Source organism: Gorilla gorilla, chromosome 18 (assembly GCF_029281585.2).
Source record: "Gorilla gorilla gorilla isolate KB3781 chromosome 18, NHGRI_mGorGor1-v2.1_pri, whole genome shotgun sequence".
NCBI classification, from domain to species: Eukaryota; Metazoa; Chordata; class Mammalia; order Primates; family Hominidae; genus Gorilla; species Gorilla gorilla.
The window spans coordinates 100,140,211-100,164,035 of record NC_073242.2 but is presented as its reverse complement, the minus strand read 5'-3'; the positions used below and the strand labels follow the sequence as shown (position 1 = coordinate 100,164,035).

The 23,825-nt window shown below is 60.1% G+C and overlaps 1 protein-coding gene across 1 annotated transcript in view; it reads left to right on the top strand.

The window, feature by feature from the left end:
- Positions 1-22,475, top strand: part of VAC14 (VAC14 component of PIKFYVE complex) — a 114,012-nt gene extending 91,537 nt beyond the window's left edge. Inside the window, exons 15-19 of the mRNA XM_004057923.5 lie at positions 11,120-11,294; positions 12,691-12,809; positions 14,323-14,402; positions 16,973-17,123; positions 21,831-22,475. Coding sequence (XP_004057971.3) covers positions 11,120-11,294; positions 12,691-12,809; positions 14,323-14,402; positions 16,973-17,123; positions 21,831-21,993 — 688 coding nt within the window. The 3' untranslated portion in view covers positions 21,994-22,475. The remainder of the gene's footprint in view (positions 1-11,119; positions 11,295-12,690; positions 12,810-14,322; positions 14,403-16,972; positions 17,124-21,830) is intronic.
- Positions 22,476-23,825: the final 1,350 nt, after the last annotated feature.

Sequence of the window (23,825 nt, the reverse complement as noted above, 5' to 3'; positions counted from 1 at the left end):
CAGCAGAGCCCAGGAGGCCCCAGGGCAGGTAGGGTTCAGGGATGCCATTTCCCTGGCCATTTCCCTGGCAGTGTCAGCCAGGGAATATATCAGCCAGTTCAAAGCACCAGCCTTGGCCATGTCTCCCTGGGCACCAGGAATCTTTATATTAAAATCACCCCAGCCTGGACCTCAGGCAGTAGCTGGCCTGACTCCCATACTCAGGAGCTGCTGCTCCCAACTGGTTTCCGGGAACCTGCTGTTGGAGTCAGCCCCGTGGACTTTCTCCGCTGGGTCAGAGTTTGGGTCCAGGCTACAGAACTATGGCTGCAGTTTCAAGGCCCTGCTTCCCTCTCGTACCCTTGGAGACAAACCATTGCCCTAGGAGGGTAGAACTAAGTGTGGATCACAGGCCAACACCATCCCAGCCAGGTGTGGTCAGTGCCATCCACCCACAGAGGTGGCTCCAGTGGGAGAGTGGGGTAAAAGGAGCTGGCTACACATATGCTGCCCCGGAGCCACAGGAAGCTTCTGGAGAAACTCGCTCCAGTCCACACCAGAAGGCCCCAGTGATCTCTGCAGCTCAGGAGGTCCAAACTGTCTTCCCGGAAAAGTGTGTCTAAGGCTCTGTGCTGTGTGGGCCCTGGAGCTTGTTGGGGGACAAAGGGGTGGGTGGGCAGCAGTGAGTACTTGGTGCTGGGGTTAGGCTGACCGAGGGGGTCTTTGGCAAGGCCTCTCATCTGTGTCGCACATGGCATTCTCTGCTAGAAAGGGCTCTGGGCTGAAATCACAAGTGGCCCATGCTGAGGAGTTGAATGTACACGATGTTCCTAATGTATTGTCATTTGTGGCCAGGATTAGGAAGGAAATGGTGATTCCAGCTTGGAGGAAATCCCTGTGGCAGGAGAGGGCAGGAGCCCAGCAGGGACCCAAGGGCTTGGGCACTTCTCAGCACTTCTTGGAGTTGATTATCATGGAGACAACAGGATTTCCTTTAGTGACCAGTCCCTTTGTTTTCATTTGCACTGAGGATTCAGCATGCAAGAAGGTCCCTGCGGCCGTGCCAAGGCTTCATGGCCGGGGGAAAATGGTCTCCAGGCAGGGGCCAGACCAGCCCCACTCTTGCCCCTCCTCCCCGCACCCGGCTGTCTCCTCACCCCGGCCTTGCCCTCCTCACACTGTGTTTTTCTCCAACACCAAGACACTATCTCAGCAGATACCCCATCGGTCCTCCCTGCTATCTCGGCTTCAGAGCCTCCAGCACAGGGTTACACGCCTGTCCCCAGCCCCCGCCATCTGACCTGCATCCAGCCATATTCTGGGGTGTGTCTATGTGGGATAGAAGGCGCAGCCTCTTTTCTAAGACACAAACGCAGACCTCATTGTGAGTCATACACCTGCTGAGTTCCCTCACAGGGACTCCTTGCAGAATGTGAAATGCTTCCGCCAGAGCCAGACACCTGCCAAGAACCCTGATAACACAGTTCAGAACCCACCTGACTCTGAAGCCCCTTGGCCTGCAGTTCCATGTGCATGCCCAGCCCCACGGCCAAAGTAACCCAGGCCACCTTGTCCCTTCCTGGAAGTTAATTTTCTGTCCTACAAGCATTCATCTCCCCCATTGCCTGTAAGGGCCCAGCCCTAGGCCTTGTGGTGTAAGCTGAAAAGGAACCAGGGCTCAGGGAGGGCCCAGGGGCCAAGTACCACTTTAGGAAGGAAATTGGTGGGAACTAGCAGCAGGTGAGGCAGGAGACGGGAGGGCTGTCCTGGGAAAGAACAGGGGGCTTGAGTACCTGTGAATGGACACAGGGGACGGGGTGGTCAGACTGAAAAGACACATGGAAAATAAGGCCAAGGCAGGTGCGGTGGCTCACGCCTGTCATCCCAGCACTTTGGAAGGCCAAAGCGGCAGATCACCTGAGGTCAGGAGTTCAAGACCAGCCTGGCCAACATGGTGAAACCCAGTCTCTACTAAAAATACAAAAATTAACCAGGTATGGTGACGGGCGCCTGTAATCCCAGCTACTCAGGAGGCTGAGGCAGGAGAATCACTTGAACCCAGGAGGCAGAGGTTGCAGCGAGCCAAGATCACACCACTGCACTGGATGACAGAGCGAGACTCCATCTTAAAAAAAAAAAAAGAAAAAAGGCCAAGCCAGTCCGATGGGCCAAGGTAGAAGATGACTTCCATTCTGAGGAAAAGGCAGAGCCCCTCCCGTGGCAGCAAGGGTCATCTGCCTCCACCCTGGGCAGTTCAGAAAGCGGGAGTCAACTTGCTCTCTAGAGCAAGCCCCAAACTTAGGGTGAGGGACCTGCTAATCCTGGGGGGCTGAGGCTTCAGCTGCCTCTGTGAGACTGTTTCGTTTTCTGTGGCAGCTCCCACCCAGATGAGACCTTCTATGGAGGTCTCTAGAGGAGCCCAGCACAGGTGTCTGGGACCTCCCAGAGCACCTCCTCTTGCACAGAGGGACAAATGGCTAAGAGGACTGAAGGCCTCTTCCTGTGCCCCTCCTCCCTCCATCCCCTTTCCACCAGCTCCCTACAAAGCCCAGAAAAACAAGTTCCGCATCCTCCTCCTCCTCCCACCCCACTCCCTGCAAGAAACTTTTAAGTGTACCAGACACATCGACTGCATTAAACACGATGAATTTTTAAGGCATGAGTTGGCAGGGTTACCATGGCTGCCTTTGCCCTGAGGGGCACACTGCCGAGGATTGATTGAAATAAATAAAACAGATTTACAGTTTTCATACTTGGAAGCAGAGAGTTGGAAGGGAAGAGAGCAGAAGGGGAGGGGCAGGATGCAGTGAGATTCTGGAGCGTTCTGGACTAGAGATGGGAGGCTACTCCCTCCTCTCCCTATCCTAAGGTTATACTGACCCAAAAGCTGCTTTCTCTTTAAATTCCTAAAGGATCCCAGCTGTGGGGCAGGAACAAGGCAAGGAGGAGGCCCTTTTCCGGTGGGAGCGGTCCAGGCCTTCTCTGTAGTTTGTAGCCTTGATATTAGGTTGCACCTCAGATTTATTGGCCGTGAGACTCCAGGTGTCTCCTAGGAAAGTACTGGGGTCCATTGGCCTTGGACCACTGAAGGGGATGGACGTGGGCACCATCCAGCATCCAATGTAGAAAAGAAACAAGGGCTATCCAGGTGTGGTGGTTCACACCTGTAATCCCAGCACTTAGGGAGGCCGAGGCGGGTGGATCACTTGAGGTCAGGAGTTCAAGACCAGCCTGGTCAACATGTCGCTACTAAAAATAGAAAAATTTGCCTAGTATCGTGGCACATTCCTGTAATCCCAGCCACCAAGGCAAGAGAATCGCTTGAACCCGGGAGGCAGAGGTTGCAGTGAGCTAAGATCGCACCATGGCACTCCAGCCTGGGCGACAGAGCAAGATTCCGTCTCAAAAAAGAAAATAAACAAGGGCTCGCCCCTCTGTGCATGGTCAGTGAGCCACAGGCAGCTGGGGATGGAAATGAAGGAAGGAGGCCTGGCCATAGGGAGAAGGGAGGGGCCTCTGAGCCAGGATGCCCTGCCCTCAGCAGGCACCTGAAGCCTGTTGCCCTCCTGCTGGTTTGCCCAGTCCTAAGGCGACTTGCAGAGAGACCGGTGGAGTCCACCCAGCCCACACTCTGCTCAGAATCAGCATCCAGCCCAGCCTCTGAGGGGCCTGGAGCCAGGACTGCCTGCCCAGTCACCCATGTAAGAACCCCATCCCCATCCAGAGCTGCCAACAGCCTGCCAGGGAGCACAGCGATCGCTGACCCCATGCCCCATGACACCCCCTGACCAAAGAGCCGGGCTTGCAGGCAGGGTCCCCACCAGGCCAGTGGGGCTAGAGAATTGGACCTGCTGGGGTGGGAGATGAGCACCACCAGAGGGTCCTGGTGCCAGACTGGAGAAGCAGAGGCATGAAGAACCCGATAGGGTAGTTGCAGGTGGTGGTTGGGCAGTAGGAGGAGACCTTCCTGTATCTGTACCCAGTGAGGCCACTTGTGTGACCTAGTCTAACAGGAGGTACCGAGCAAAATCACCCACACTCTTGCCTCTCATGGGGCCACCAACAAGGCTCCACTGGGAAGGATGTCCCATCGATGGCACGCGAGAGTGGACAAGGTGGAGCATAGGGGAAAACTGAGGAGCTGGGGTACACCCACCCCTCCTGGAACTTGCCAGCTGAGGCTTCTTCTGAGTCCTCTGTTCATCATGGGGAGGGCAGCGTTGCGGGGCCAGTGAGGGCTGGAGTAGAGAGAGCAGCTGAGGGCATGCCGGGCGGGAGCAGGCGCCCCCAGCCTCCACGCTCATCTCTCAACCTTGCTGTCTCTTTCTAGGGTTTGAGTCCAGGGTCTGTCCCCGCCAGGCCAGCTATTTTCCACGCTGCTGGTGGCTTATTGTTTGGGATAGTCAAGAATGTCACAGGCCCCTGGGAGGGGATGGTTGCTTCAGTCTCCATTTCCCCATGAACTTCTCTTGAGTTCATCTGATGCCCTGTCCACATCCCTGCCCTTGAGCGCCAGGTTGGCCCACCTGGGCAGAGAGGCAGGCTGCGTCCACCAAGGGCCCTGCAGGCCAGTGCTGGCAGAAGGGCATTCCTGGGCCCTCCGCCTCTCCTCCTCCCAGGCTGAACACTCACCCAAAACACCCCCACCATGGGTCAGACGCATCATCCGCTGCTGCCTTGGTCACCCTCTTAAGAAGCCAGGTCCAAGGAAGGAGGGGTGGGGAGGGCAGAGCCTGCACCCAGTGAGTGCATGGGTTCCCATCCCCAGCAGATGGCTCAGCGTCCTAACAGTCACTGGGCAGGTGGGGGCGGGGGGCCAGTAGCATGCCCCTGCTTGGTGACCAGAGCCAGAGGAAGGTCCCCAAAGGGAGCCGGCACAAGTATCCCGAGCAAACAGCAGAGGGACCTGGGAAGGATCAGCCGACAGTGAGGATGGGGAAGTGTTTCTGGCCTTGGTCACTTCGCTGGTCCTGTTTTCAGAGGGTGCAGGGACATGAGATCATGGGAAGTTTCATGTCTTCCCTGAAGCCACATGGCAGAGTCCAGCTTCCCTAGGGTGGAGCACGGCAGGGAGCCAGAATGTCAACTCCCCACAAGGAGACCCAAGCTCCGTCCTCTGCCCTCCTGGGCCTCACCTGTAGCACGGGGCTCTGCTCCTACAGACACCTGGCGAAGGAGCCATTCCCCAGCTCCTCTCGAGCAGGCTCCGGCTGTCCCTAGCCTCTAACGTGCCAGGCTCTGCCCTCCCCAGGCTCCCACGATGAGTCTGTCCTAAAAGGAACTGCTCCCTCTCTCCCACTGTGAGCTGGCCCTCCTCATGCCCTGCTCCAGGCCTGCAGGAACTAACCAGGTGGGGAGAGGCCACTGGCCACAGCCAGCTGCACCCTCGGACAGCAGTGTTTGCACAGCCCCTCTTCTGCTGCTCTGCACACAGCCCCAGGCAGGAGGGGTGTTGGGGGGTAAAGCCCCCAGGAAGTCTTGTCCTCCAAACCAAGGCCTGGCTTTGCCCAAATCAGTGACCTGTCTTATCCCTGGAGGAGATGCAGTGTGTGGCCCCTGCCCCCAACCCAGGACAGGACAAAGAAGACAGCGCCAGGCTCCAGGCTCCCATCCATGCCTTTCTCCCACCGCCCCTTCTGTTACCATGAGGCAGGGCTCCTGCCAGCCTGGACCACATGACCTTAGGGCGTGACTGGCCAGTCTACAGCCACCCAGACACTGCGGCACCTACAAAGCCAGTTGACACCTTACTCCTCCTGCCCACCCTGGCCCAGGTTTCGCCTGAAGCAGGGGCTGTGTGTGGATGCCAGGTGGGGGTTTGGGAGAGCATCTCCCACAGAGGCCTGCGGCTGTCCATGGCTGGCACCTGATGTGTGCTGATGCTTGCCAGTGTTAGTGATGGGAGGGACAGTGACACGAAGGCTCACACCAGCCTGGCAGGTGTGGTGCAGTCACCTCCAGGCAGATGCTGCTCCAGAGCAGTGGAGAAGGCTGCAGGGGGATGCAGAGCCACGTCTCTCCTACCCTGGTCTCAGCATGAGCCTTAGCCTTGGCCTTGGAGGCTGCCCCAAAGGGAATGTTCATGGGCAAGGCTGTGTAGTCTCAGTTCTTAAGGCAAAGTGACCGCCCCCTCTGCTGGGCTCCGGGAAGTTCAGAGCAGGCCGAGGGCAGGTTGCTCTTTTGAGAGCGCCTGGGTATGTGGCAGAGAAACCAAAGAGAAGCTGGTCCCGCCCCCCAGCACAAAACCAGACCTGGAAGGGGGAGCAGCTGTCCAGGCGGCAGCCAGCAGCCCAAGACAGGGAGGCAGAGCTGCGTCCACAGGGCCTCTGGGCTGTGTGTGAAGGACACAACCAGTGACACAGCCCCTGCTGGGCCAAAAGCTCCATTGCCACTGAGGGAGGAGCCTTCCCTAAATGGCGTGTGTCCTTGCCTTCTGGCCACATCCCCCCTGCCTGTGCCTGAGTCATCGGGATACACCAGAGGGCCCCTTACTGACTCGACACACTCCCCTGTGGACCCCTGCCCTCCTCCAGCCCCATGGTGGGTCTCCAGGGTGGTACAAGAGGTCCCCTATGCCCTCGCAGACCCTGTTCAGGTTCCCTCCCACCCCAGCTCTCTGCCTTGTTTCCAAGCACATTCCAGGCCATTGTCTCATGACGAATAGCGTTTTCATGCGGGTGTTGGAAAATATGGGCACATGTTTAATGCTTGCAAGCTGTGCTCCACTGTTGACACTGCGCTTGGGAGCCAGGCAGGCAACTCAAGCTGGGCTGGGGCTCAGCAAAGAAGTGATGACGCAGCAGCCCTGCAAGGCAGCCATCTGCCAGGCCTCCGCCGGGCAGGGACAGCCCCTGGTGCCCACTCACAGCAGGCACTGGGGAAGCAGAGTGGTGAGGAAGAACTCAGGTTCTGGAAGTCAATTCTTCTAGGTCTGAATACTCTGTTCCTCCTCCTCTGGTCAGCTGTGGGTCCTCTCTGAACCTCAGATTCCTCTTCTCTGCAGTGGGGGGTGATAACCCTGCCCAGGTTGTGTGAGGACTCAGCATGACAGTGCGAGTGGAGCTAACCCAGAGCCCAGTGTCAGGTGCGTGGGAACTCCAAGGCCACCTGTCTGTACAGATCCCGGTGTGGACTAGGGACTGTAGTGGAAAATGGGCCCTCTTTCCTCCCTCCCCAGCTTCCTGACTCAAGGGCCCACTTCTCACACCCTCTGCCCTGAGCCTTGCCTGTAGTAAGGGCCCCGTGAGCTGGCCAACACTTCCGCTATTATTACTGTCTTCTTGAGGCTTTGCAACGCAGTGATCTGGGTTTTCCTTCTCCCCAAACGTAGGGTGACCTGGGGTCAGGCAGGATGTGGCCCCCACCTCCTTCCCAGCAGTAGGATGGGAGTCATCCTCAGTGGAGGCCCCTCCGCTGCCAGCCCCAGAGCAGCCTCTCCAGGCTCTTCCTCCTGGAGCAAGGGTGGTTGAGCGAGCAGCTGGAGCATGGCATGGCCTCAGCACTGCTCTCTGTGGTGCCTGCTCCCGGCCTCTCATCTCCCTTTCCCTCTTGTGGTGCTTTAATTAGCGATGCTCAGAGGGAGACACCTCACTCAGAGGGAGACACCTCGTGAGGAGGCTTGTGCTCCAGAGTCTCCTGGGATGAGCTGGCTTCCCAGGCCTCTTCGGCCAGCAAGAGAGTGCAAGATCTGGGCAGGGCAGGGCAGCCAGGCCAGGGCTTGGCCTGATGGGTGACAAGGGCAAAAATGTAACATCAGACTGCCGTTTTCCACACACTGGTGTTTGCACAGCACAAAGAGGCCTGCCTGGGCATGAACGGAGAGAATGCGCTGGCCTGGCGGAGGGGGTGGAGGGTCAGTGCACCTACTGTTCTGTTCGGGAGACCCTTGCTTCTTGGGGATGAGTGCCCTGAAAGAACTAGAACTTTCTCTTAGAAGGGGCTGGTAGGAGGGGCCTGCATTTCAGACTGAGGCTTCATCAGGACCTGAGGTTGGAGCCCAGGCCTCGATGTCTGGGAGGAGCCTGCCACGTGCCATTCCTGGCCAAGCCATCTGGCCAGGGCAGAGCAGGCAGAGCCTCTAGGGCTACGTGGGCTTGGCGAAGTCAGGAACCAAAAAACCCAAGAGGCTAGAATGCCGTGAGTGGAGGAGGGACAGCAAGAGGGAGGCTGGAGAGGAACCAGCGAGAGGTGTGAGACCCTATAGGCCGAGGTGAGGGGCTGGGTTTGTTTCAGATCCAGGAGGAAGCCGCTAGCAAATCCCAGCAGGGAGGGGCATGTTCCGATGGGCCTGTTTTAGGATTGTCCAGTTGGTGTGTGGAGGGTGGACTGTGGGGGCAGGAGAAGCAGCAGGAGGCAGATCCTGAGACATGGGGAGATGGACCAGGCAGGAGATGCTGACAGCCCCCTAGGCATGGGGGCGGGTGTGTGGGGCAGGGTGGCCGTGTAGGTTGTGCTCCCAGGGTAAGGCCCCCATACGTGCCAGTGGACCCAGCAGAGGGACTGGGGGTCAGGATGACTCGTGGTTTGGGCCTGAGCAGCTGGGTGGGCAGTGCCACCGTTTACTGAGATGAGGAGGGGGTTGGCAAGTCTATGGGGACACCAAGGGCTGGTTGTGGCCCAGCAAGGTTTGAAATGCCTGCTAGGTGGCCAGGCAGGGCCTTCCACCAGGCAAGCAGCTGTTCCATCTAGAGCCCAGCAGGGGCTCAGGGCCAGAGGGCACGTGTGGGAGTCACTGATTGGGACCACAGACTACCAAGAGGCACAGACTAGAGAGAGAAGAGCGGAAGGGCTACCCCAGCCCTGGGGGAGAGGTGGGAGGAAAACCAGGAGAGGGTGGTATCACTGGTGGCAAGAGAAGAGTTTCCAGAAAACTCCACTATTCCTGACCTTCTGTAACACAGTCAGCATTCCCCAGCTTCTCTGGGACACCAGGAGGCCTGGGTGCCCGCTTCTCCTCACCACCAGCCCCTCTTCCGTCCCTCCCTCCGCACCCTCCTCAGCCTGCCCTCACATGGGCACCACCCTGCCCTCTGCTGCCACAGGTCCCGCCTGCCGGCCTGGATCCCTGGAGAGCGCTGCCTGGCAGCGGCTCAGCTGTTGGCCTCTGTCATGGAGACGGCACCAGCTGCCGGCAACGGGCACTTGTGACCATTTGTCAGAACGCCCCCCTTCCTCCTGTGCCTGCCCTTCTGGAACATTTCTGTCCCACAGCCTTGGAGACAGGGCTCATGGAGGGGTTGGGGGACTGGGAGGGGCCAGGAAGCACTGTCTGGGCTCTACAGCAGGGCCACCACCTCCTGGCCTTTGGCTTGAGGCTGCCTGGCTGGGCTTTCCCTCTGCAGCCAGCAGCTCCCCAGAGGACTAGCCTTACATGGCTAGTTCCACACACTAGCCTTACATGGCTTGTTCCTCGTCCTCAGGCTGCCCTCTGAGAACTTCCCCCTATTTCACAGATAGGTATTACCCCTAATTAAGGTGGAAAAATTGTGCGGAGACATTGAGATCACACCGCTGGTAGTTGGGGACACCAGGCTGAGGCCTTCACCTCCCACCTAACCCCAGGGGAGCCCCCGGCATGGCAGGGTCCTGGTGGCATGTGCGGGGAGATGAAGCGGCCCTCACTCGTGCGGCCGCCACCCCCTCCCTGTGCCGCTTGTTTCTGTTTCTCATGGTTTCTTGCCCAGGCCTGCAGGCTCCAGCCGGGGCAGGCTGGAATGGCCTGCCTACTGTTTGCGCTTTGTGGTCTGGCCTCTTTGTTACCAAATGCTCTGGGGTTGCTTTGGGGCTGGGGGTGGGAAGGAATCTTCTCCAGCCTGGCCCCAGAGCCATGGCTGGCGTTCAGGGGCATTTGGGAAGCTGGGCCCAGGTCATGCGGAGCGGAGGCTGAGTCCAGCGACCTAGGAGGAGATGGAGGTGTTTCAGGCCTCCCACCAAGAAATGTGGCTCACGTCACTGAGCACTCAAGACCTCGGGGCCTCCGATGCCGTGTTGGACCTGTGGTGATGCTTCCCTGGAGACGGGACGTGGCGTCAGGCACTGGAGCTTAGCCCCAGACGGAAGGTGGTGTGGGCAGGGGTGCCACGCTGCTGCCAGCCCAGCACTCAGGAAGCGCAGTGCTGCACACCACCCTCTCACCAGCCACCCTGCTCATGCCCCATCCTGCCTGCATCATGCTGTTTTGGGGAAGCTCCCGAATCCCTGGGACTCCAGCTGGGAAGCATTGCCCAGGTGCCCTTCCCCTGCAGTCCAGGCCTCCAAGGGCACGTGGAAAAGCAGCGCGGATTCCTCCAAGCCTGTCCTCACCACCCACTTCTCGCTGCTCGTGTCATCCGGCCCAGGGACCCTGAGGAATCTGCTTTTCTTCATCCTCTGGGTTCCCTTTTTGCCTTCTGTATAACAGGGAGGCTCCTCTTCACAAAGTCCAATCCTTAGCCCTGAACGACTGTTAACTAGACAAGAGATGGGAAAGGGGTCATGGCCCAGGGACCAGCGAGCTAGGCTCTGGCCCTAAGTGACTCTGCGACCTTAGTCAAGTCACTTCACCAGAGTTTCACCATCCGTACAGTGAAGAAAAAACTCAGGGTCATAACGCTGATCCCACACGGATCTGTGCTCCAGGCCGCAGGGTACAGCCCGAACAGTGCAAATCCCTGACCTCGGGGGCTTCCAGGAGGAGGAGTGGGGCAGTAAACAGGTGACCAATGTGTGGAGAATTGGCTGGATGAAGATGAGTTCTAGCAAGAGAAGAAAGCCCAGCAGGGGACAGGCGTGTCTTGGCCTGGGGTGGGGGGCATTGCCCAGGCATGTGGGAGTTCAGGAAGGTGACGGGATCCCAGGAACTATTTTGGGTAGCTGGAGGCCCAGCTGTTTCTCTTGTGCCGGGAGATTAATATAGCGTGGAGCGCCCTGGCGTGGCTAGGCCCAGGTAGGCAGTGCTGGGAGGCCTAGAGGCAGGTGCGGCATTCCCCCCACCCTTCCCCGCCCTCCCACAACCACAGGCCTCAGAGTCATGGCTCCACACCGGCCTCAGGAAAGAGCAGTTTCCCCAGGACGCTGCAAAACCAAGAGGAGGCCTCCCAGGCTGAGACACAGAGGCTTCCAGGTCAGCCTGCGCCCTGACCCCAGTCTGCCTGCTCTCCAGGCAGCTGTGCCTCCTGCTGAATGCGGAGAACATCTTCCACTCAATGGCAGACATCCTGCTGCGGGAGGAGGACCTCAAGTTCGCCTCGACCATGGTCCACGCCCTCAACACCATCCTGCTGACCTCCACGGAGCTCTTCCAGCTAAGGAACCAGTTGAAGGACCTGAAGACCCTGGTAGGCTGCGTCCGGGACTCCATCCTCAGGCGTCTCCTGCATGCCAGGGGGCACACCCTGTGTGAGCCCGCCCCTCGGCTGGCCCCAGGAGGCTCTCAGGGAGAAGACGGGGTTGAAATCGAGACTTCCCCTGGTCCACTGGGAAATAGGGATCCTGGGTGAGTGGCTGCGCAGCACTAACCATGGGTGCGTCACGTCACCCACACTGAGGTCTCTGCCCGCAGGAGGGTCCACGTGTCCACCCTGACCCCCCAACAGCCCTGCCTTTTCCATTGGTTGACACCCCAGTCCCACTCCAGGCACTGCCCCCTTGAAAACAGAGGCTCTGCTGGCCGTGGGCCCACCCTGCGTGGCGGTGCCACCCTCTTAGGGCCAGGCCTCTGGGTTATAACCTTGCTGGCGAATCAGGGGTTAACAGCTCTTCTCGCCCTCCTTGGCCTGGCCCCTGTCTCCCACAGCTGGGCACATCTGGCTCCTAAGGCACCTGTCATAAGCCAAGGTGTCAAGTTTGTTGCCCATCCGTCCCAGGCTCTGGATGGGGATGCACCAACGACTGGTCAGAGAGAGCAGAAAGGACACTCACTCACTCTCACTCTCCTATGAACAAGGAGAGACGCGGGTCCCAGGCCTCTCGTGTGCCGGCTGAGGGTGGTTGCTGCAGAGGCCGTGCAGGGACAGGCGTCATCCTGGAGGCAGGGACTCCAGGGGTTTCATTTCCCAGGTCCCCTGCCAGCTCAGACCCTGCTTACACCCTCCCCAGGAGCCTCAGGGATATCCAGGCCCATGTCCGGGGGCATCTGGGGCCAAGTGGCTCTGCACGATCCAGGCCACAGCCCTGCCTCCCTCCTGTGGTTCCTTCCAGACATTCGCAGAGGCCTTAAGAATTTTCCTCGGGGGCAAGGGCTCCCCCAAGTGTGGGCTGGGTTCCTGGGTGGTTTCCAAGTGTTCGAAGTGGACTGCAGAGGTGGGGAGGAGATGGCATTTAAGTGTGCTTCCTCCCTTCCCTGCCCACTCCCCCATCATCATCCCAGCCCCATGGGGCTCCGGGACCACAGAGTTCTTTGGGGTGGGGAGGGGGGACAATTACTGTGATTTTGCCAAGGGCAGACATGCCAGCACAAAGGACAGCCACTCCCAGCCAGGCCCTCGCAGCCACCACACAGCTCTGGGACTGGGAGGTAATGACAGGGTCTGCGGAGGAGCTGTCAGCGTTTCCTTTGTGACGGCTCGTTCCCAGCCGGGTTGCCAAACAGCCGGGGTGCTAAGCTGGCTCTGGCTGCCCCCGACTGAAGGCCCCTGGGACTTAGACCTGTGGCCCTTCCCTCAGGTCCCCACGTGGACCGGGAAGGGGCAAGGAGCAGGCGTGTCCTCACGGCTCATGCCTGTTCCCCCACAGGAGAGCCAGAACCTGTTCTGCTGCCTGTACCGCTCCTGGTGCCACAACCCAGTCACCACGGTGTCCCTCTGCTTCCTCACCCAGAACTACCGGCACGCCTATGACCTCATCCAGAAGTTGTATCCTTCCTCTCACTGTGGTTGGGGTTGGGCCTCTGAGGGGCAGGAAGGGGCCGGCTGCCCCCTTTCCACCCAACAGGCGGGCCCAAGTGCCATGCTCCTGTCCCCACCCCTCCACTCAGCCTCAGGGCTTGTGACATCAGGGCTGCCAGGACACTGGGAGGGGAGGGACGTATTTGGGAGAGCGAGATTGGCAGCAAAGAGGGGCTCCTGGAGGGGGAGCTGGCCCGGGAGGAACCCTGCAGGTTGGGATTGGGACTGAGTAGGCCCAGCCCGGCGGGTGCCAGCGGGTGATGCTGGACCATCTTGCTGGGGTGGGAGAGAACCCCAGCTCCTGCCCCTGGGAGAAGGTGGCTGCCCTCTGCTCATTGCAGTTCCTCCTGGGCCTGGTGTGGGGGTGGGGGAGAAGGCCTGGAGCTGGGAATATGGGTGGATGGCTGGGTGAGCCTGCAGGCTTCAGCCCAGGCGTGGGCCTTCGGGGGCCACAGAGCTAGAGCCCGACAGGCTTGAAGATGACACACTGGGGAGAAGCAGGCTGGGCAGAGGCCTCAGAAGCAGGAGGCACCCATTCTCACCTCAGCACTGCGCTCCTCAAAAGGCATCCAGAGTTAGATGTTTTGTTTTTTGAGACGGAGTCTTGCTTTGTCACCCAAGCTGGAGTGCAGTGGGGCGATCTTGGCCCATTGCATCCTCCGCCTCCTGGGTTTAAGTGATTCTCCTGCCTCAGCCTCCCAGGTAGCTGGGATTACAGGCGTTCACCACCATGCCCGGCTAATTTTTGTATTTTTAGTAGAGACAGGGTCTCACCACGTTGGCCAGGCTAGTGTCAAACTCCTGACCTCAAGCGATCTGCCCACCTCGGCCTCCCAAAGTGCTGGGATTACAGGTGTGAGCCACCGCACCTGGCCAGATTTTTTTTAAAACACCAATAAGCAAACTAGCCCCATCCATGGGTGCCTGACATGTAACCCAGGATTGGAGTGCTATTTAGAAGGCAACATGACCAGCCAGGAGTTGGGAGTAAGGAAGAAGGGACCAGGAGATGCCTCAGTGGAGGGCTAGGTGTGGCCCTGCCTGGCTCCCCACAGTGTGCCTGCTTCCCTTCTACAACCTAGATTTGCTCCTCTCAGCCACTTCTGTCACCCAGAGACTGGCAGGCCACTGCCCAGTGCCTCAAGCTTGCTGCAGCCCTGCTGGTGGGAAAAGAGAACCCTTCCTGCCCAGCCCTCCCCCAACGGGCTGCAGCGCTGTGATAAGAGCCTCTCCCAGCCCGGGAGGGTGCAGAGGAGACAGCTGCTAGAGTGGAACCTGGAACTTCCGAACAGGGGAGTTCCATTTAGGACAGAAAGGCGAGGAACAGGGAAGAGCCTGGTGTCCTTTGTGCGCCAAATCCTGCTTCACCACAACCAGGCTCTGTGCACAGGAAGCCAGGTGCAGGTGGGGAGGGCGTGTGGTGCTCTGAGCTGCGGCTGTGCTGGCCCAGCAGACAGACTTTCCTTGACTGCACACCCAGTGGGGACCTAGAGGTCACCGTGGACTTCCTCGCAGAGGTGGACAAGCTGGTGCAGCTGATCGAGTGCCCCATCTTCACGTGTAAGAACCACCTCCCACCACGCCTCCCGCCATGAGTCCAAGGCTGCCCTGGAGTGGGGTGGGTGGAGTCAAGCTCCAGTTGGTCTCTTTTGGCTGGGGAGGGAGGAAGAGCAGTCACCCCAGGGAAGCTTCTGGAATGTTGAGAATGTGAGACCTATAATCCCAGCACTTTGGAGGCTGAGGCTGGAGCATCTCTTAACGGCACGAGTTCGAGACCAGCCTGGGCACCATAGTGAGATCTCATCTCCACAAAATTTTTTAAAAATTAGCCAGGCATGAGAGTGCATGCCTATAGTCACCACTACTCAGAAGGCTGAGGTAGGAGGATCACTTGAGCCCAGGAGGTTGAGACTACAGTGATCGTGACTGCACCACTGCACTCCAGCCTGGGCGACAGAGCAAGACCCTGCCTCAGGAAAAAAAAAAAAAAGACTGGGATGATAGGCCTGCAAGGCCAGCCAGAGCAGGGCTGGGGCACGTGGCATCAGAACCTGGGTCCTGCCTGTATCCCTCACAGTGAGTCTCCTGGACATGAGCTAGCGCTGACAGCAGAACCCCCTTGAAGGCTGATACCAGGCCCCTGGGCTGTCCCCAGCCACCCCTCTGGGTCTGCTGCCTCTGCTCTGGCTCTCTGAAGTTGTGGGTCCCCTGAGTCCCTCTGCAGGTGTTCCTGTTGGCCCAAGAGCCATGCCTGTACCTCTCTGAAAGAAGAGTTGGCATTTGCTGGGAGCCAGTGGGCAGGAGCTGCCTGCTTAGTAACACCCAGGCTGAATGTGCAAAAGTGGCAGCTGGCTGGGGCGAGCACAGCTCTCAGCACCTCAACATACACACTTTGAATGACGCTTATGTGTTTATAATGTGCAGAGAAGCCAGGAGGCCACTCTGCTGGTGGCCACCTTCCCTGCCAAGCTGGCCGCCTGGCCTCTCCCACTCTCTGGCAGCGTCTCTGACCCGCCCGGCCTAAGCCCATCAGCCTGAGCCCTGGAGCCTGAATTGAATGCAGGGGCTGAAGAACACCCGTTCCCATCCCCTCCTGAGCCCCCTTCAAAGGGCAGCCTCATCAAGCAGCAGGGTGCCGTAGGAACTGATGCCCTGGAGACAGAAGAGCAGGGGGGAGACCCTGCTCTCCGCAGAGTGCGCTAAAGCCTGTCCCAGGTGTGCCCAGCGTGACACTTCCCCGAGGGCCTCCCAGGGACACAGGCACCCACACGGCCGCCTGAGGTCAGATCCTAAAAAGACCCTGCTCCTGCTGCCGGTCTGTCCTGACTCATCTCTCCACTTGTACATTCTTGGCATTCCAGAAGCATCCCTAGGATGACTGCCCTCCCTCCCTGACCCTGGAGGAACTCCAAGCACCTTCTCCTCAAGCCCAGGGCTTTGCTGGGGCAGGGTAACAGGAGAGACACACCCTGGTCTCGCCCAACACCGTCCCAGCCCTGAGTCACCTGGATCCTAGAGGTGGCTGGTCTGGCCACAGGCAGTGCCCGCTTCCCAAAGGCCCAAAGGGAAGAAAGGACTGGAAACAGGCTCGCGCTTCTGCTGGGCAGCCAGGCCTAGGACAATGGTGGTGGGGGTCTCCTCTGGAGGGCGCCAGCAGGCCTCCATTCCTCTGCTCCCTGGTCATCAACACCCTGGCCCTAAGGCCTGGTGCTCAGGTTCCCTTTGTCAGCGGGACCCCCTGTGTGGCCGCTCCAGGGGTGACATAGTCCCTCTCCCAAAGCACATGGCACATCCTCCACAAACAATGCCTGGACTGGGCCTAGGGACACAAGGAAGTAGAAGCCAGTGATTCTCCTGGAGAGGCTCGCAGAAGAAAAGTGAGCCCGTTTCCAATCCCACCTCCCCTGTGCGCCTTGGGGAAGCTGGGACTGCCTTGTGGTACAGCCAGCCACCAGTGGGGTCCGTGCTGCAGCTTGGGCTGGAATGAGTGCTGGGCAGCCCCCCGGGTGCGTCTCTTTCCCCCGGCAGGGTGGTGGCAGGGCTGGCATGTGAGCCGGAGCTCCAGAAGCACCTCCCAGACGCTCCGGGGCTTTGGTGTGTGTCTCGCTACACACAAAAGCGTTTTTCCATCCTGCCCTCTCTTAAAGCTGTCCTAATCCACCGTCTTTCTCTCCAGCACACCCTATTTATAGCTCTCCCGTGCTGGCACGTGTGGAGCCGACTGGAGAATATGTTACACTACAGGCCCCGAGCCCTCGTATCACCAGGGAGGCAGCTGAGCGAGGGGCGGGAAACAGACCAGGCCGCATAGCGTGTCTCGGGGTTGTGGGGCTGAGGTGACTGTTGGAAAGATCAGACAGGCAGGTGGGCAGGTGGAAAGGAAGATGAGATCATGGAAACGGCTAGGACACTCCTGGGGGAGGCGGGGGCAGCGCGACTGGCTGTGAAGCAGCCCCTGACTCGCTGGAAGCCACAGCCACCTGGCTGGGTCCACACAGCTGGGTCCTTGGGCTGTGGGTGCCATGGCGCCAAGTCCCAGGTGGTCCTGGCCAGTCGGAGGCAGGGAGTGTGGGCTGGGCGTGTCCCAGAGCAGTGCCAGGTCCCTGATCCCTGCCCTCTGCCCACCCCAGATCTGCGCCTGCAGCTGCTGGACGTGAAGAACAACCCCTACCTGATCAAGGCCCTCTACGGCCTGCTCATGCTCCTGCCGCAGAGCAGCGCCTTCCAGCTGCTCTCGCACCGGCTCCAGTGCGTGCCCAACCCTGAGCTGCTGCAGACCGAGTGAGTGCCGGCTGGGGACTGCTGCTCCCGCCCCCTGAGCAGGGACAGGCCCAGAGGAGCCTGGTGAGGAAGGGCCTTGCCAGGGGCTGCTGAGGCCTCCCTCACTTCAGCATCCCACCCCTTTTGTCACTGTGACCACCATCCCCCCCGCAGCCACTTGCCCCTTGGCCTCTTGTGTCCACATCAGAGCACCGAGCAAGGGATTCTGGGAGCCCTCACACGGTGGCCGGGAGTAGCAACACTTCCAGGCAATCAGGGTCCAGCTCAGTGAGGCTATGCAAAATCTAAAAACTGTGAGGGCATCTGGAGTTACCCAGACAGAGGACCCTGGAGAGAAACACCAGGCAGGGGGAGGAGTTCCTGCCCCAGCTTAGAGATGGGGGCCCCAGTGGCTGTCTGTCCTGGGCACCTCCCAGGCCCTCACATAGCCCCTCCCCACCCTGTCTGTGGCAGAGGCTCAACCCTGGGTCACTGGGAGACCCCATCATTGCTAGGACCTTCTCAGCCACTTCCGGGGTGGGGTGGGAGGCAGGGGTACACTCAAGGCTCCCCTGCTCAGGTCCTGCCCATGGAAGGAACAGGTCCTAGGCACCCCTCCACCAAGAGGCCCAGCTTGGCAGCCTCTGGTCAGAGGAGTGCCGGCTCCCACCCTGAACCCACGGCTGGCCCCTACCCCAGAGCCTGTAGGGCTGCATCTATATTTGGTAACCCTTGGAGGCTTTGCCTCATCCACAGGCATTTGGCATCCGAGATGGAAAATTTCACTTGTCAGGTCGCCATGGAAACCAGCAGAGCCACTGAGAAGATTTACGCTGAATGGAGCGCGCCCAGCTTGCATCAGATGCCCTGTGTGTCTAGAATTCCCTCCCAGGCTGTTAGAGCCGCTCAGCAGGCCTGGCGCCTTGCTCCAGCAAAGGGCCTCGGGTGCTCGCCTTTGCGATGGACACAGGCAGCCTTGAGACAGGCCTGCCTGGAGGCCCTGTGCCCTCCACACCGCTGGCATCGGCTCCCACTGCCCCTCCTACCCAGACTGGCCCTCGGGTGGCTGAGTGTGGGGCACCTGGATAGGCTCTCTGCCCCAGGCCAGCTGGAGAGGCTGAACCCCTAGAAAGTGTGGCCCCAACCAAGACAGGCTCATGCCTTCCCTGCCCCATTTCCCCAGAAGGCAGTGCCCTGCAGTGGCAGGACTAGGCCTTGAGCCAGTTGCCACCCCAGCTGCTCAGGGTGCTGCCAGGTGGTCCCCAGAAGACAGCACCTGATGCAGTGTCCCCAGGGGAGCAGGGTCAGCCATGGAGCGGGGGCGCATGTGTGGGTTCCTGGGGCCGGAGTGCTGTCAGCTCCCGAGAGACTCCGAGAGAGGCCTAGAAGCCACACCGGGCATTGCTGGCCCAGCCTTTGCCTTGGCCCTTCAACGCCCCATGGTGTTAGGGCCAACCTGGCAGGCACCCAGGAGGGGAAGGTGCAGCCGGAAGCAGGGAGGAGGCAGGAAGGGCTGCTTCCCTGTGACCTCCAGTCTGCCTGTGGGAACCAGCCTGCCTTCCTGGGAGTCCTCCTGGCCAGGGAGCCAGCCCAGCCTCTCCCGGGGCTCCGAGTGCTGATCTCCTCGTCTTGGGAGGGGAGCAGAGGCTCAGAGCAGTCAGACTCCTCAAACCAGGGTAGAACAAGTTTGCAGAGGGAAGCTGGGAAAATGAGGCTTTCCTCAGAATCTCCCACGGTCAGTCAGGGAAATCTTGAGCCAAGGGGTTGAGGCCTCTGGGTAGAAGATTCTGAGGGTCAGTGGATGCTTTGCAGGCCTAGAGTAGGATCTGGTGTGAGCTCTGCCATGGATTTGCTGTGTGACCTCCAGCAAGCCCAGTGCCCTCTCTGGGTTCTTGGTTACTTGGTCAGTAAATGCACATTTGGACTAAATGGGTGTGTGAGGCACCCCCTAGCCTTCAATGCCCTGGACCCCCAGCCTTTCTTTGCAACGACCTAGGAAGAGATACCATAGATAGGGGCACAGAAGCAGTGGGCATGCCAGGGGACTTCAGAACAGCTGGGGGAGGGGTCAGATTGCAGGGTGGGGCCCAGAGGACGGCTCACACCCTGGGAAGGGAGCTGCGGACAGTCCCAGCCCTGGGAGGGGCAGACAGCTGGCAGACAGGGTCGAGTTGCGGGGCAGGCCTTGGAGCCGGGAACAGCTGGGAGAGTTTTGTACACTCCTCGCCCATCCCTGGTTCTGTGTGCTCCAAGCGCCATCAAGGCCCTGGGGACCTCAGCTCCCCCACCCCCTGGCTTCTGGGCCACTCCCCAGGGACTCTCTCCTCAGTAAGGCAGGAGGGAACCTCTAAGAAAAAGCTGGCAACAGGTGCATGGGTGGGATGGCAAGAGTGAGAGCCGGCCCTGAGTCCTGGACTCGCCACACTGTGCTGTGGGCTGGCTGGCCTCAGCCTCGGTGCCCGAGGGTGGTTATGGACCTACAGAAGATGTGCAGGGCCTGAGAGCAGCCATCTGCATTAGGTGGGGCAGGGAGAGCGGGCCTGGCCTCTGTGCTCAGCAGCCCAGGCAGTGTCACCCACCCCCGGTGACACAGCCCGCCCTGCTCCCAAGATCTCAGGCCAGGAAGGGTCTGCCCATCACAGGGAGCAGGACTTCTTGCCACCCTAAGGGCCCAGGGAGCAGATGTGGCCCACTCTTCCCACCCCCACCAACCCTGCCACACCGACGCCATCTTGCCGGGTTTGCCATCCAGTGCTGAAAGCATCTCTCTAAAGGCCCCTAAGCTCCCCTAACCTAAGGCCTTGGCTTGCCAGGAGTGTCATGGGGAGCAACGCACAGACCTGTGGGTGCCCAGCATCAGAAGACAGACTTTAGGGTCACACCTGTGGCCTTGGCCTAAGTGGGTTAGAGGAGCATCTGGCCGCACCCTGGACTTAGGGCTGCAAGCTCCGGGGTGGCCCTTGGCCTCCTTAGAAGTCCAAGCTGCTCTCTTGGAGCAGTGGCACCTGGTTCCCAAGGTTACCATGCCTGGGAGGTCCCTTCCCAGTAGCAACCACAGCCTAGAACACTGCCCACAGCCTGGCCCTCTAGAATGGGCCCCGCCCAGCTGCTTTTGATCTTTGTTGAACTAAAGTCAGCTGAGCCCCGCTAGGGAGGCAGGAGCACCAGGCCCAGAAAAGCAGCAGCCGCAGCCGTAGACATGTCCAAGATGTTTTCTGGTGGTGCATCTTCAGCAGGGAGGCGGGAAGGGAACAGGTGTGGGCAGGCAGAGCTGAGCAGGGGTGCAGGAGGCCGCCTCCGGGCCCCAGATGGCATCTCAACTGTGGGAAGAGTCCCCCTGCCCCGGTCCTGCCCAGCAGGCTGGTGGGCCACCTGAAGCAACTGTCAGGCTCTGGCCGTTGACTCTTCCTGCTGGACTGAACTCATAGACAAGAGTTCGTTTTGGGGGAGCTCCATTTTTTCTCCCCCAAAATGGCCTCCTTTATTTCCACCCTCAAGCTGCTGGGCCCCAGCTGGCCTCACGTTGGAGGGGCAGAACTGTAGCCACAGTGGCACCTGCCAGGTACCTAAGCTGGGGCTGGATACCAGGTGAAGCTCTTACACATCGTGTCAAGGCATCTTGGCAGCCACCCCAGGGCCGCTCCTTAGGTAGCCCTCGCTTTGCAGATGAGGAAACAGTCACGTGCTCAAGTCACACCGCTAGGAAGCGGTGGAGTTATGGTTGGGTCCAGGTCTGTCTAGATCCTGTGCTCTGCCACTGCCTGCACCCCCCTTCCCAGCCCCGCCGATTGGCATCTTTTCATAAACTTGAAGGGCCCCAAGACTGTCTGCTTAGCTGAGCAGCCCACAGTCTTCCTGAGACCCCTTCCCAGGGCCACCAGGCCTCAGGGCCTGGAAACAGATACTTCCTAGCCCACATGGATCTGCTCCTCCAAACCAGTGAGGCCAAAGGGAGGGAGCAGAACATTTCATGAGACACTGCTGGAGGGTGAGTAGGAACAGGACAGGAGCCCAAGGGGATCTCATCCCCAGGGGCAAGCTAAGCACTGGGCTTGACAGGGACAGCAAGGCTACCGCATTGCACCATTATAGGGAGCATCATGCACACTAGCTGTGCAGTGCAGGAGAGGGTGGCAGCAACAGGAATGTAGGAGCTGTAGGCATGTCCAGTGGTGAGACCGGCATTCCTCCTCCCAGGGACAGTGAGTGACTGCAGGCCTTGGGGCCCCAACACTCAAAAACAAATGTCCTGCCAAGTGGAGGGCCCGGCAGAGGCTCTTCAGCAATTCCCATTTTCCCCAGTCCTAGCCCTGCCTCTCAGAGAAAGGGCCAAGCTGCCACCTCCCCCTTCTCCCCAGACCCTCTTCTAGGCCCCAGCTGGCTTCCTGGCTGGCTGCTAGCCCTGGCTTTCACCCCAAAGGGAGCCACTCGTAAACAGGAAATGCTTCCCAATGCGATGCCTGCTCTGGGCGCCATCGCCAGCCCACAGGCCGAGGGCAATAGCCAAGCAGCAGTGTTAGCTGTTCCCACCAACTGCGGAAGAGGGGGATGCTCAGGGGCTTCCCAGCTCTGGGGCCCGCCATGAGGGAAGAGTTGCCAGGCCTGAGACAGACGCCCAGAGGCCGAGCCCACCAGCCTGTGGCTCTGCCTCTGACCCCACTGCCCTCCAGCAGTAACCCCCCTGTGAGCTGATCCCTGACACTGAGCATTTCTGCTCCCTCTTCCCAGAGACAGTCTAAAGGCAGCCCCCAAGTCCCAGAAAGCTGACTCCCCTAGCATCGACTACGCAGAGCTGCTGCAGCACTTTGAGAAGGTCCAGAACAAGCACCTGGAAGTGCGGCACCAGCGGAGCGGGCGTGGGGACCACCTGGACCGGAGGGTTGTCCTCTGAGAGGCCTGGCGCGGAGGAGGGCCCACCGAGTGGTCCCATGAAGCACTCAGGGTCGTCACGCCCTCCCGAGGAGCTCAAGGAACCTGCCCGTCAGGACCAGGGCTGGGCCTGCCAACCCAGGGCAGTGTTGGGGCCGGAGGCTGCTGTGTCTGCCCAAGCTCCTCTCAGAGTCCAGTCCCCAGGCCTCCAGCGCTGTCAGCTGCACCCTGGCATTCACACAGAGCTGGCTGCCCACCCAGTGGGGGGCTATAGCCTCAGAGACCACTCATCCTCTGGAATCAACCTCTTTCTAATACCCTCTTGGAAAAAGAGCTTGCCCCTCCTCCAGCACACTAGAGCTCTGGCCTTGTGTGTATATGTATACGTACGTGAACACATGCCTATGTGTGTGTGTGTACTTGTATGCACGTAGGCACCAGCACAAAGATCTGAATGATGCACCCCACCCCCACCCCAATAAAGAAATAACAGAAAACCCTCAACCCGAGCCGGCCTGCTCCTTCCCAGCTGACACGTGCAGCTGTCCGGGGGCCTCACCCTCTGTCCTGGAGATCGGGTTTCATGATGGCCCCAAGGAGTACTGGCTGCCCCAGGGCCTGGTCCCTGCACTCACCTGAGTGGAGCCATGGGCCTAGAGCCTAGGTGCCCACCTCTGGAACCTGCACCCTCCTAGAGAGCACCATGCATTGCCTGCCCTGGAATCCTGAACCCTGCCTTCCCCAATCTGCCTTTCTCATGCTGACTCACTGGGGCAATGGGAGTTCCCCACTGGGGACATGGGAGCTGAGCCCCAGGAGTTCCTGGATGAAAGGGCAATGCGCACTGCAGAACACTTTGCAGATCACGGGGCAAGGGGAGGAAAAGCCCAGAGCAGTCCAGGGAGGGGCAGGTGCCCCAACCACTGCTGCAGCTGAAAGCCCTTCCTCACCGGGAGTGGTACCACCTGCCCCCAGGCTTTGGGAACCCTGGGCTTGATCTCCTAATGAGCTTGTAATTGGCTCCCTCCGGCCCATGGAGTAGGGGAGAAGGAGCTTGTGCCTGCTCTTCTCCAGAGTGCGCTCCCCCATCGTGCTGCCCCCCAGGGTGGGTTTCCCTGCCTGGAGTCTCCAGGACAGGCTGCGCTTGACATTGCTACCCCATGCACGTGTGTGCATCGCACCCACCGTGGACTCAGGACTCAGGCAGCAGAGACCAAGGACAGTCCAGCTCTGCTCTGCAGGTCCGACATTAGCCCCCACCCGCGAAGAAGGAGGTTGTTCAAGGCCCAAGAGACTACCACTGCCCCCCAAATGCCCAGCCTCGGGCACCCCATCCGGGTGGCATCGGCACCACTTGGAGAAGGAGCCAAGGAACTTGGAAGGGTCCGAACTTGAGGAAGGTCTGTGCCTGCGATGAAACGTCCCAAGGCGGGCGGCTCCACGATACCCCGCGCCCTGCTCTGTGCGGTGTATCCCACCCATCCAGCCGATGCACCGACCCCATCCCGCCACTGTACCCACTGCCTGTCTTTAGAAGCGCGAGAAGCCCCCCGCCCCAGACCAAAGGCCAGAAGATATCGTGGAGCCCCTGCCCGGGGGCCGAGGCCCAACCGCCAGTCCCGCTCCTGCGTGGGCAGGGCGGGCCCCGCCCCAGCGCCGCCCCCCGACCCTCGGTGGCGCCCGCGCCCGTCGGCCCCGCTCGCCGGACCAGTCTGGCAGCGCCCGGGCTCGGATTTCAAAGCCCTGGTTTCTGGCCGTGAATGGGCCTGCGCCCGCGCGGCCGTTCCCACAGCCCCCTCCCGCGCGGCCCGCCCTCCTTCCCTCCCTCCTCGCGGTCCCCCCTCCGCCGCGCCC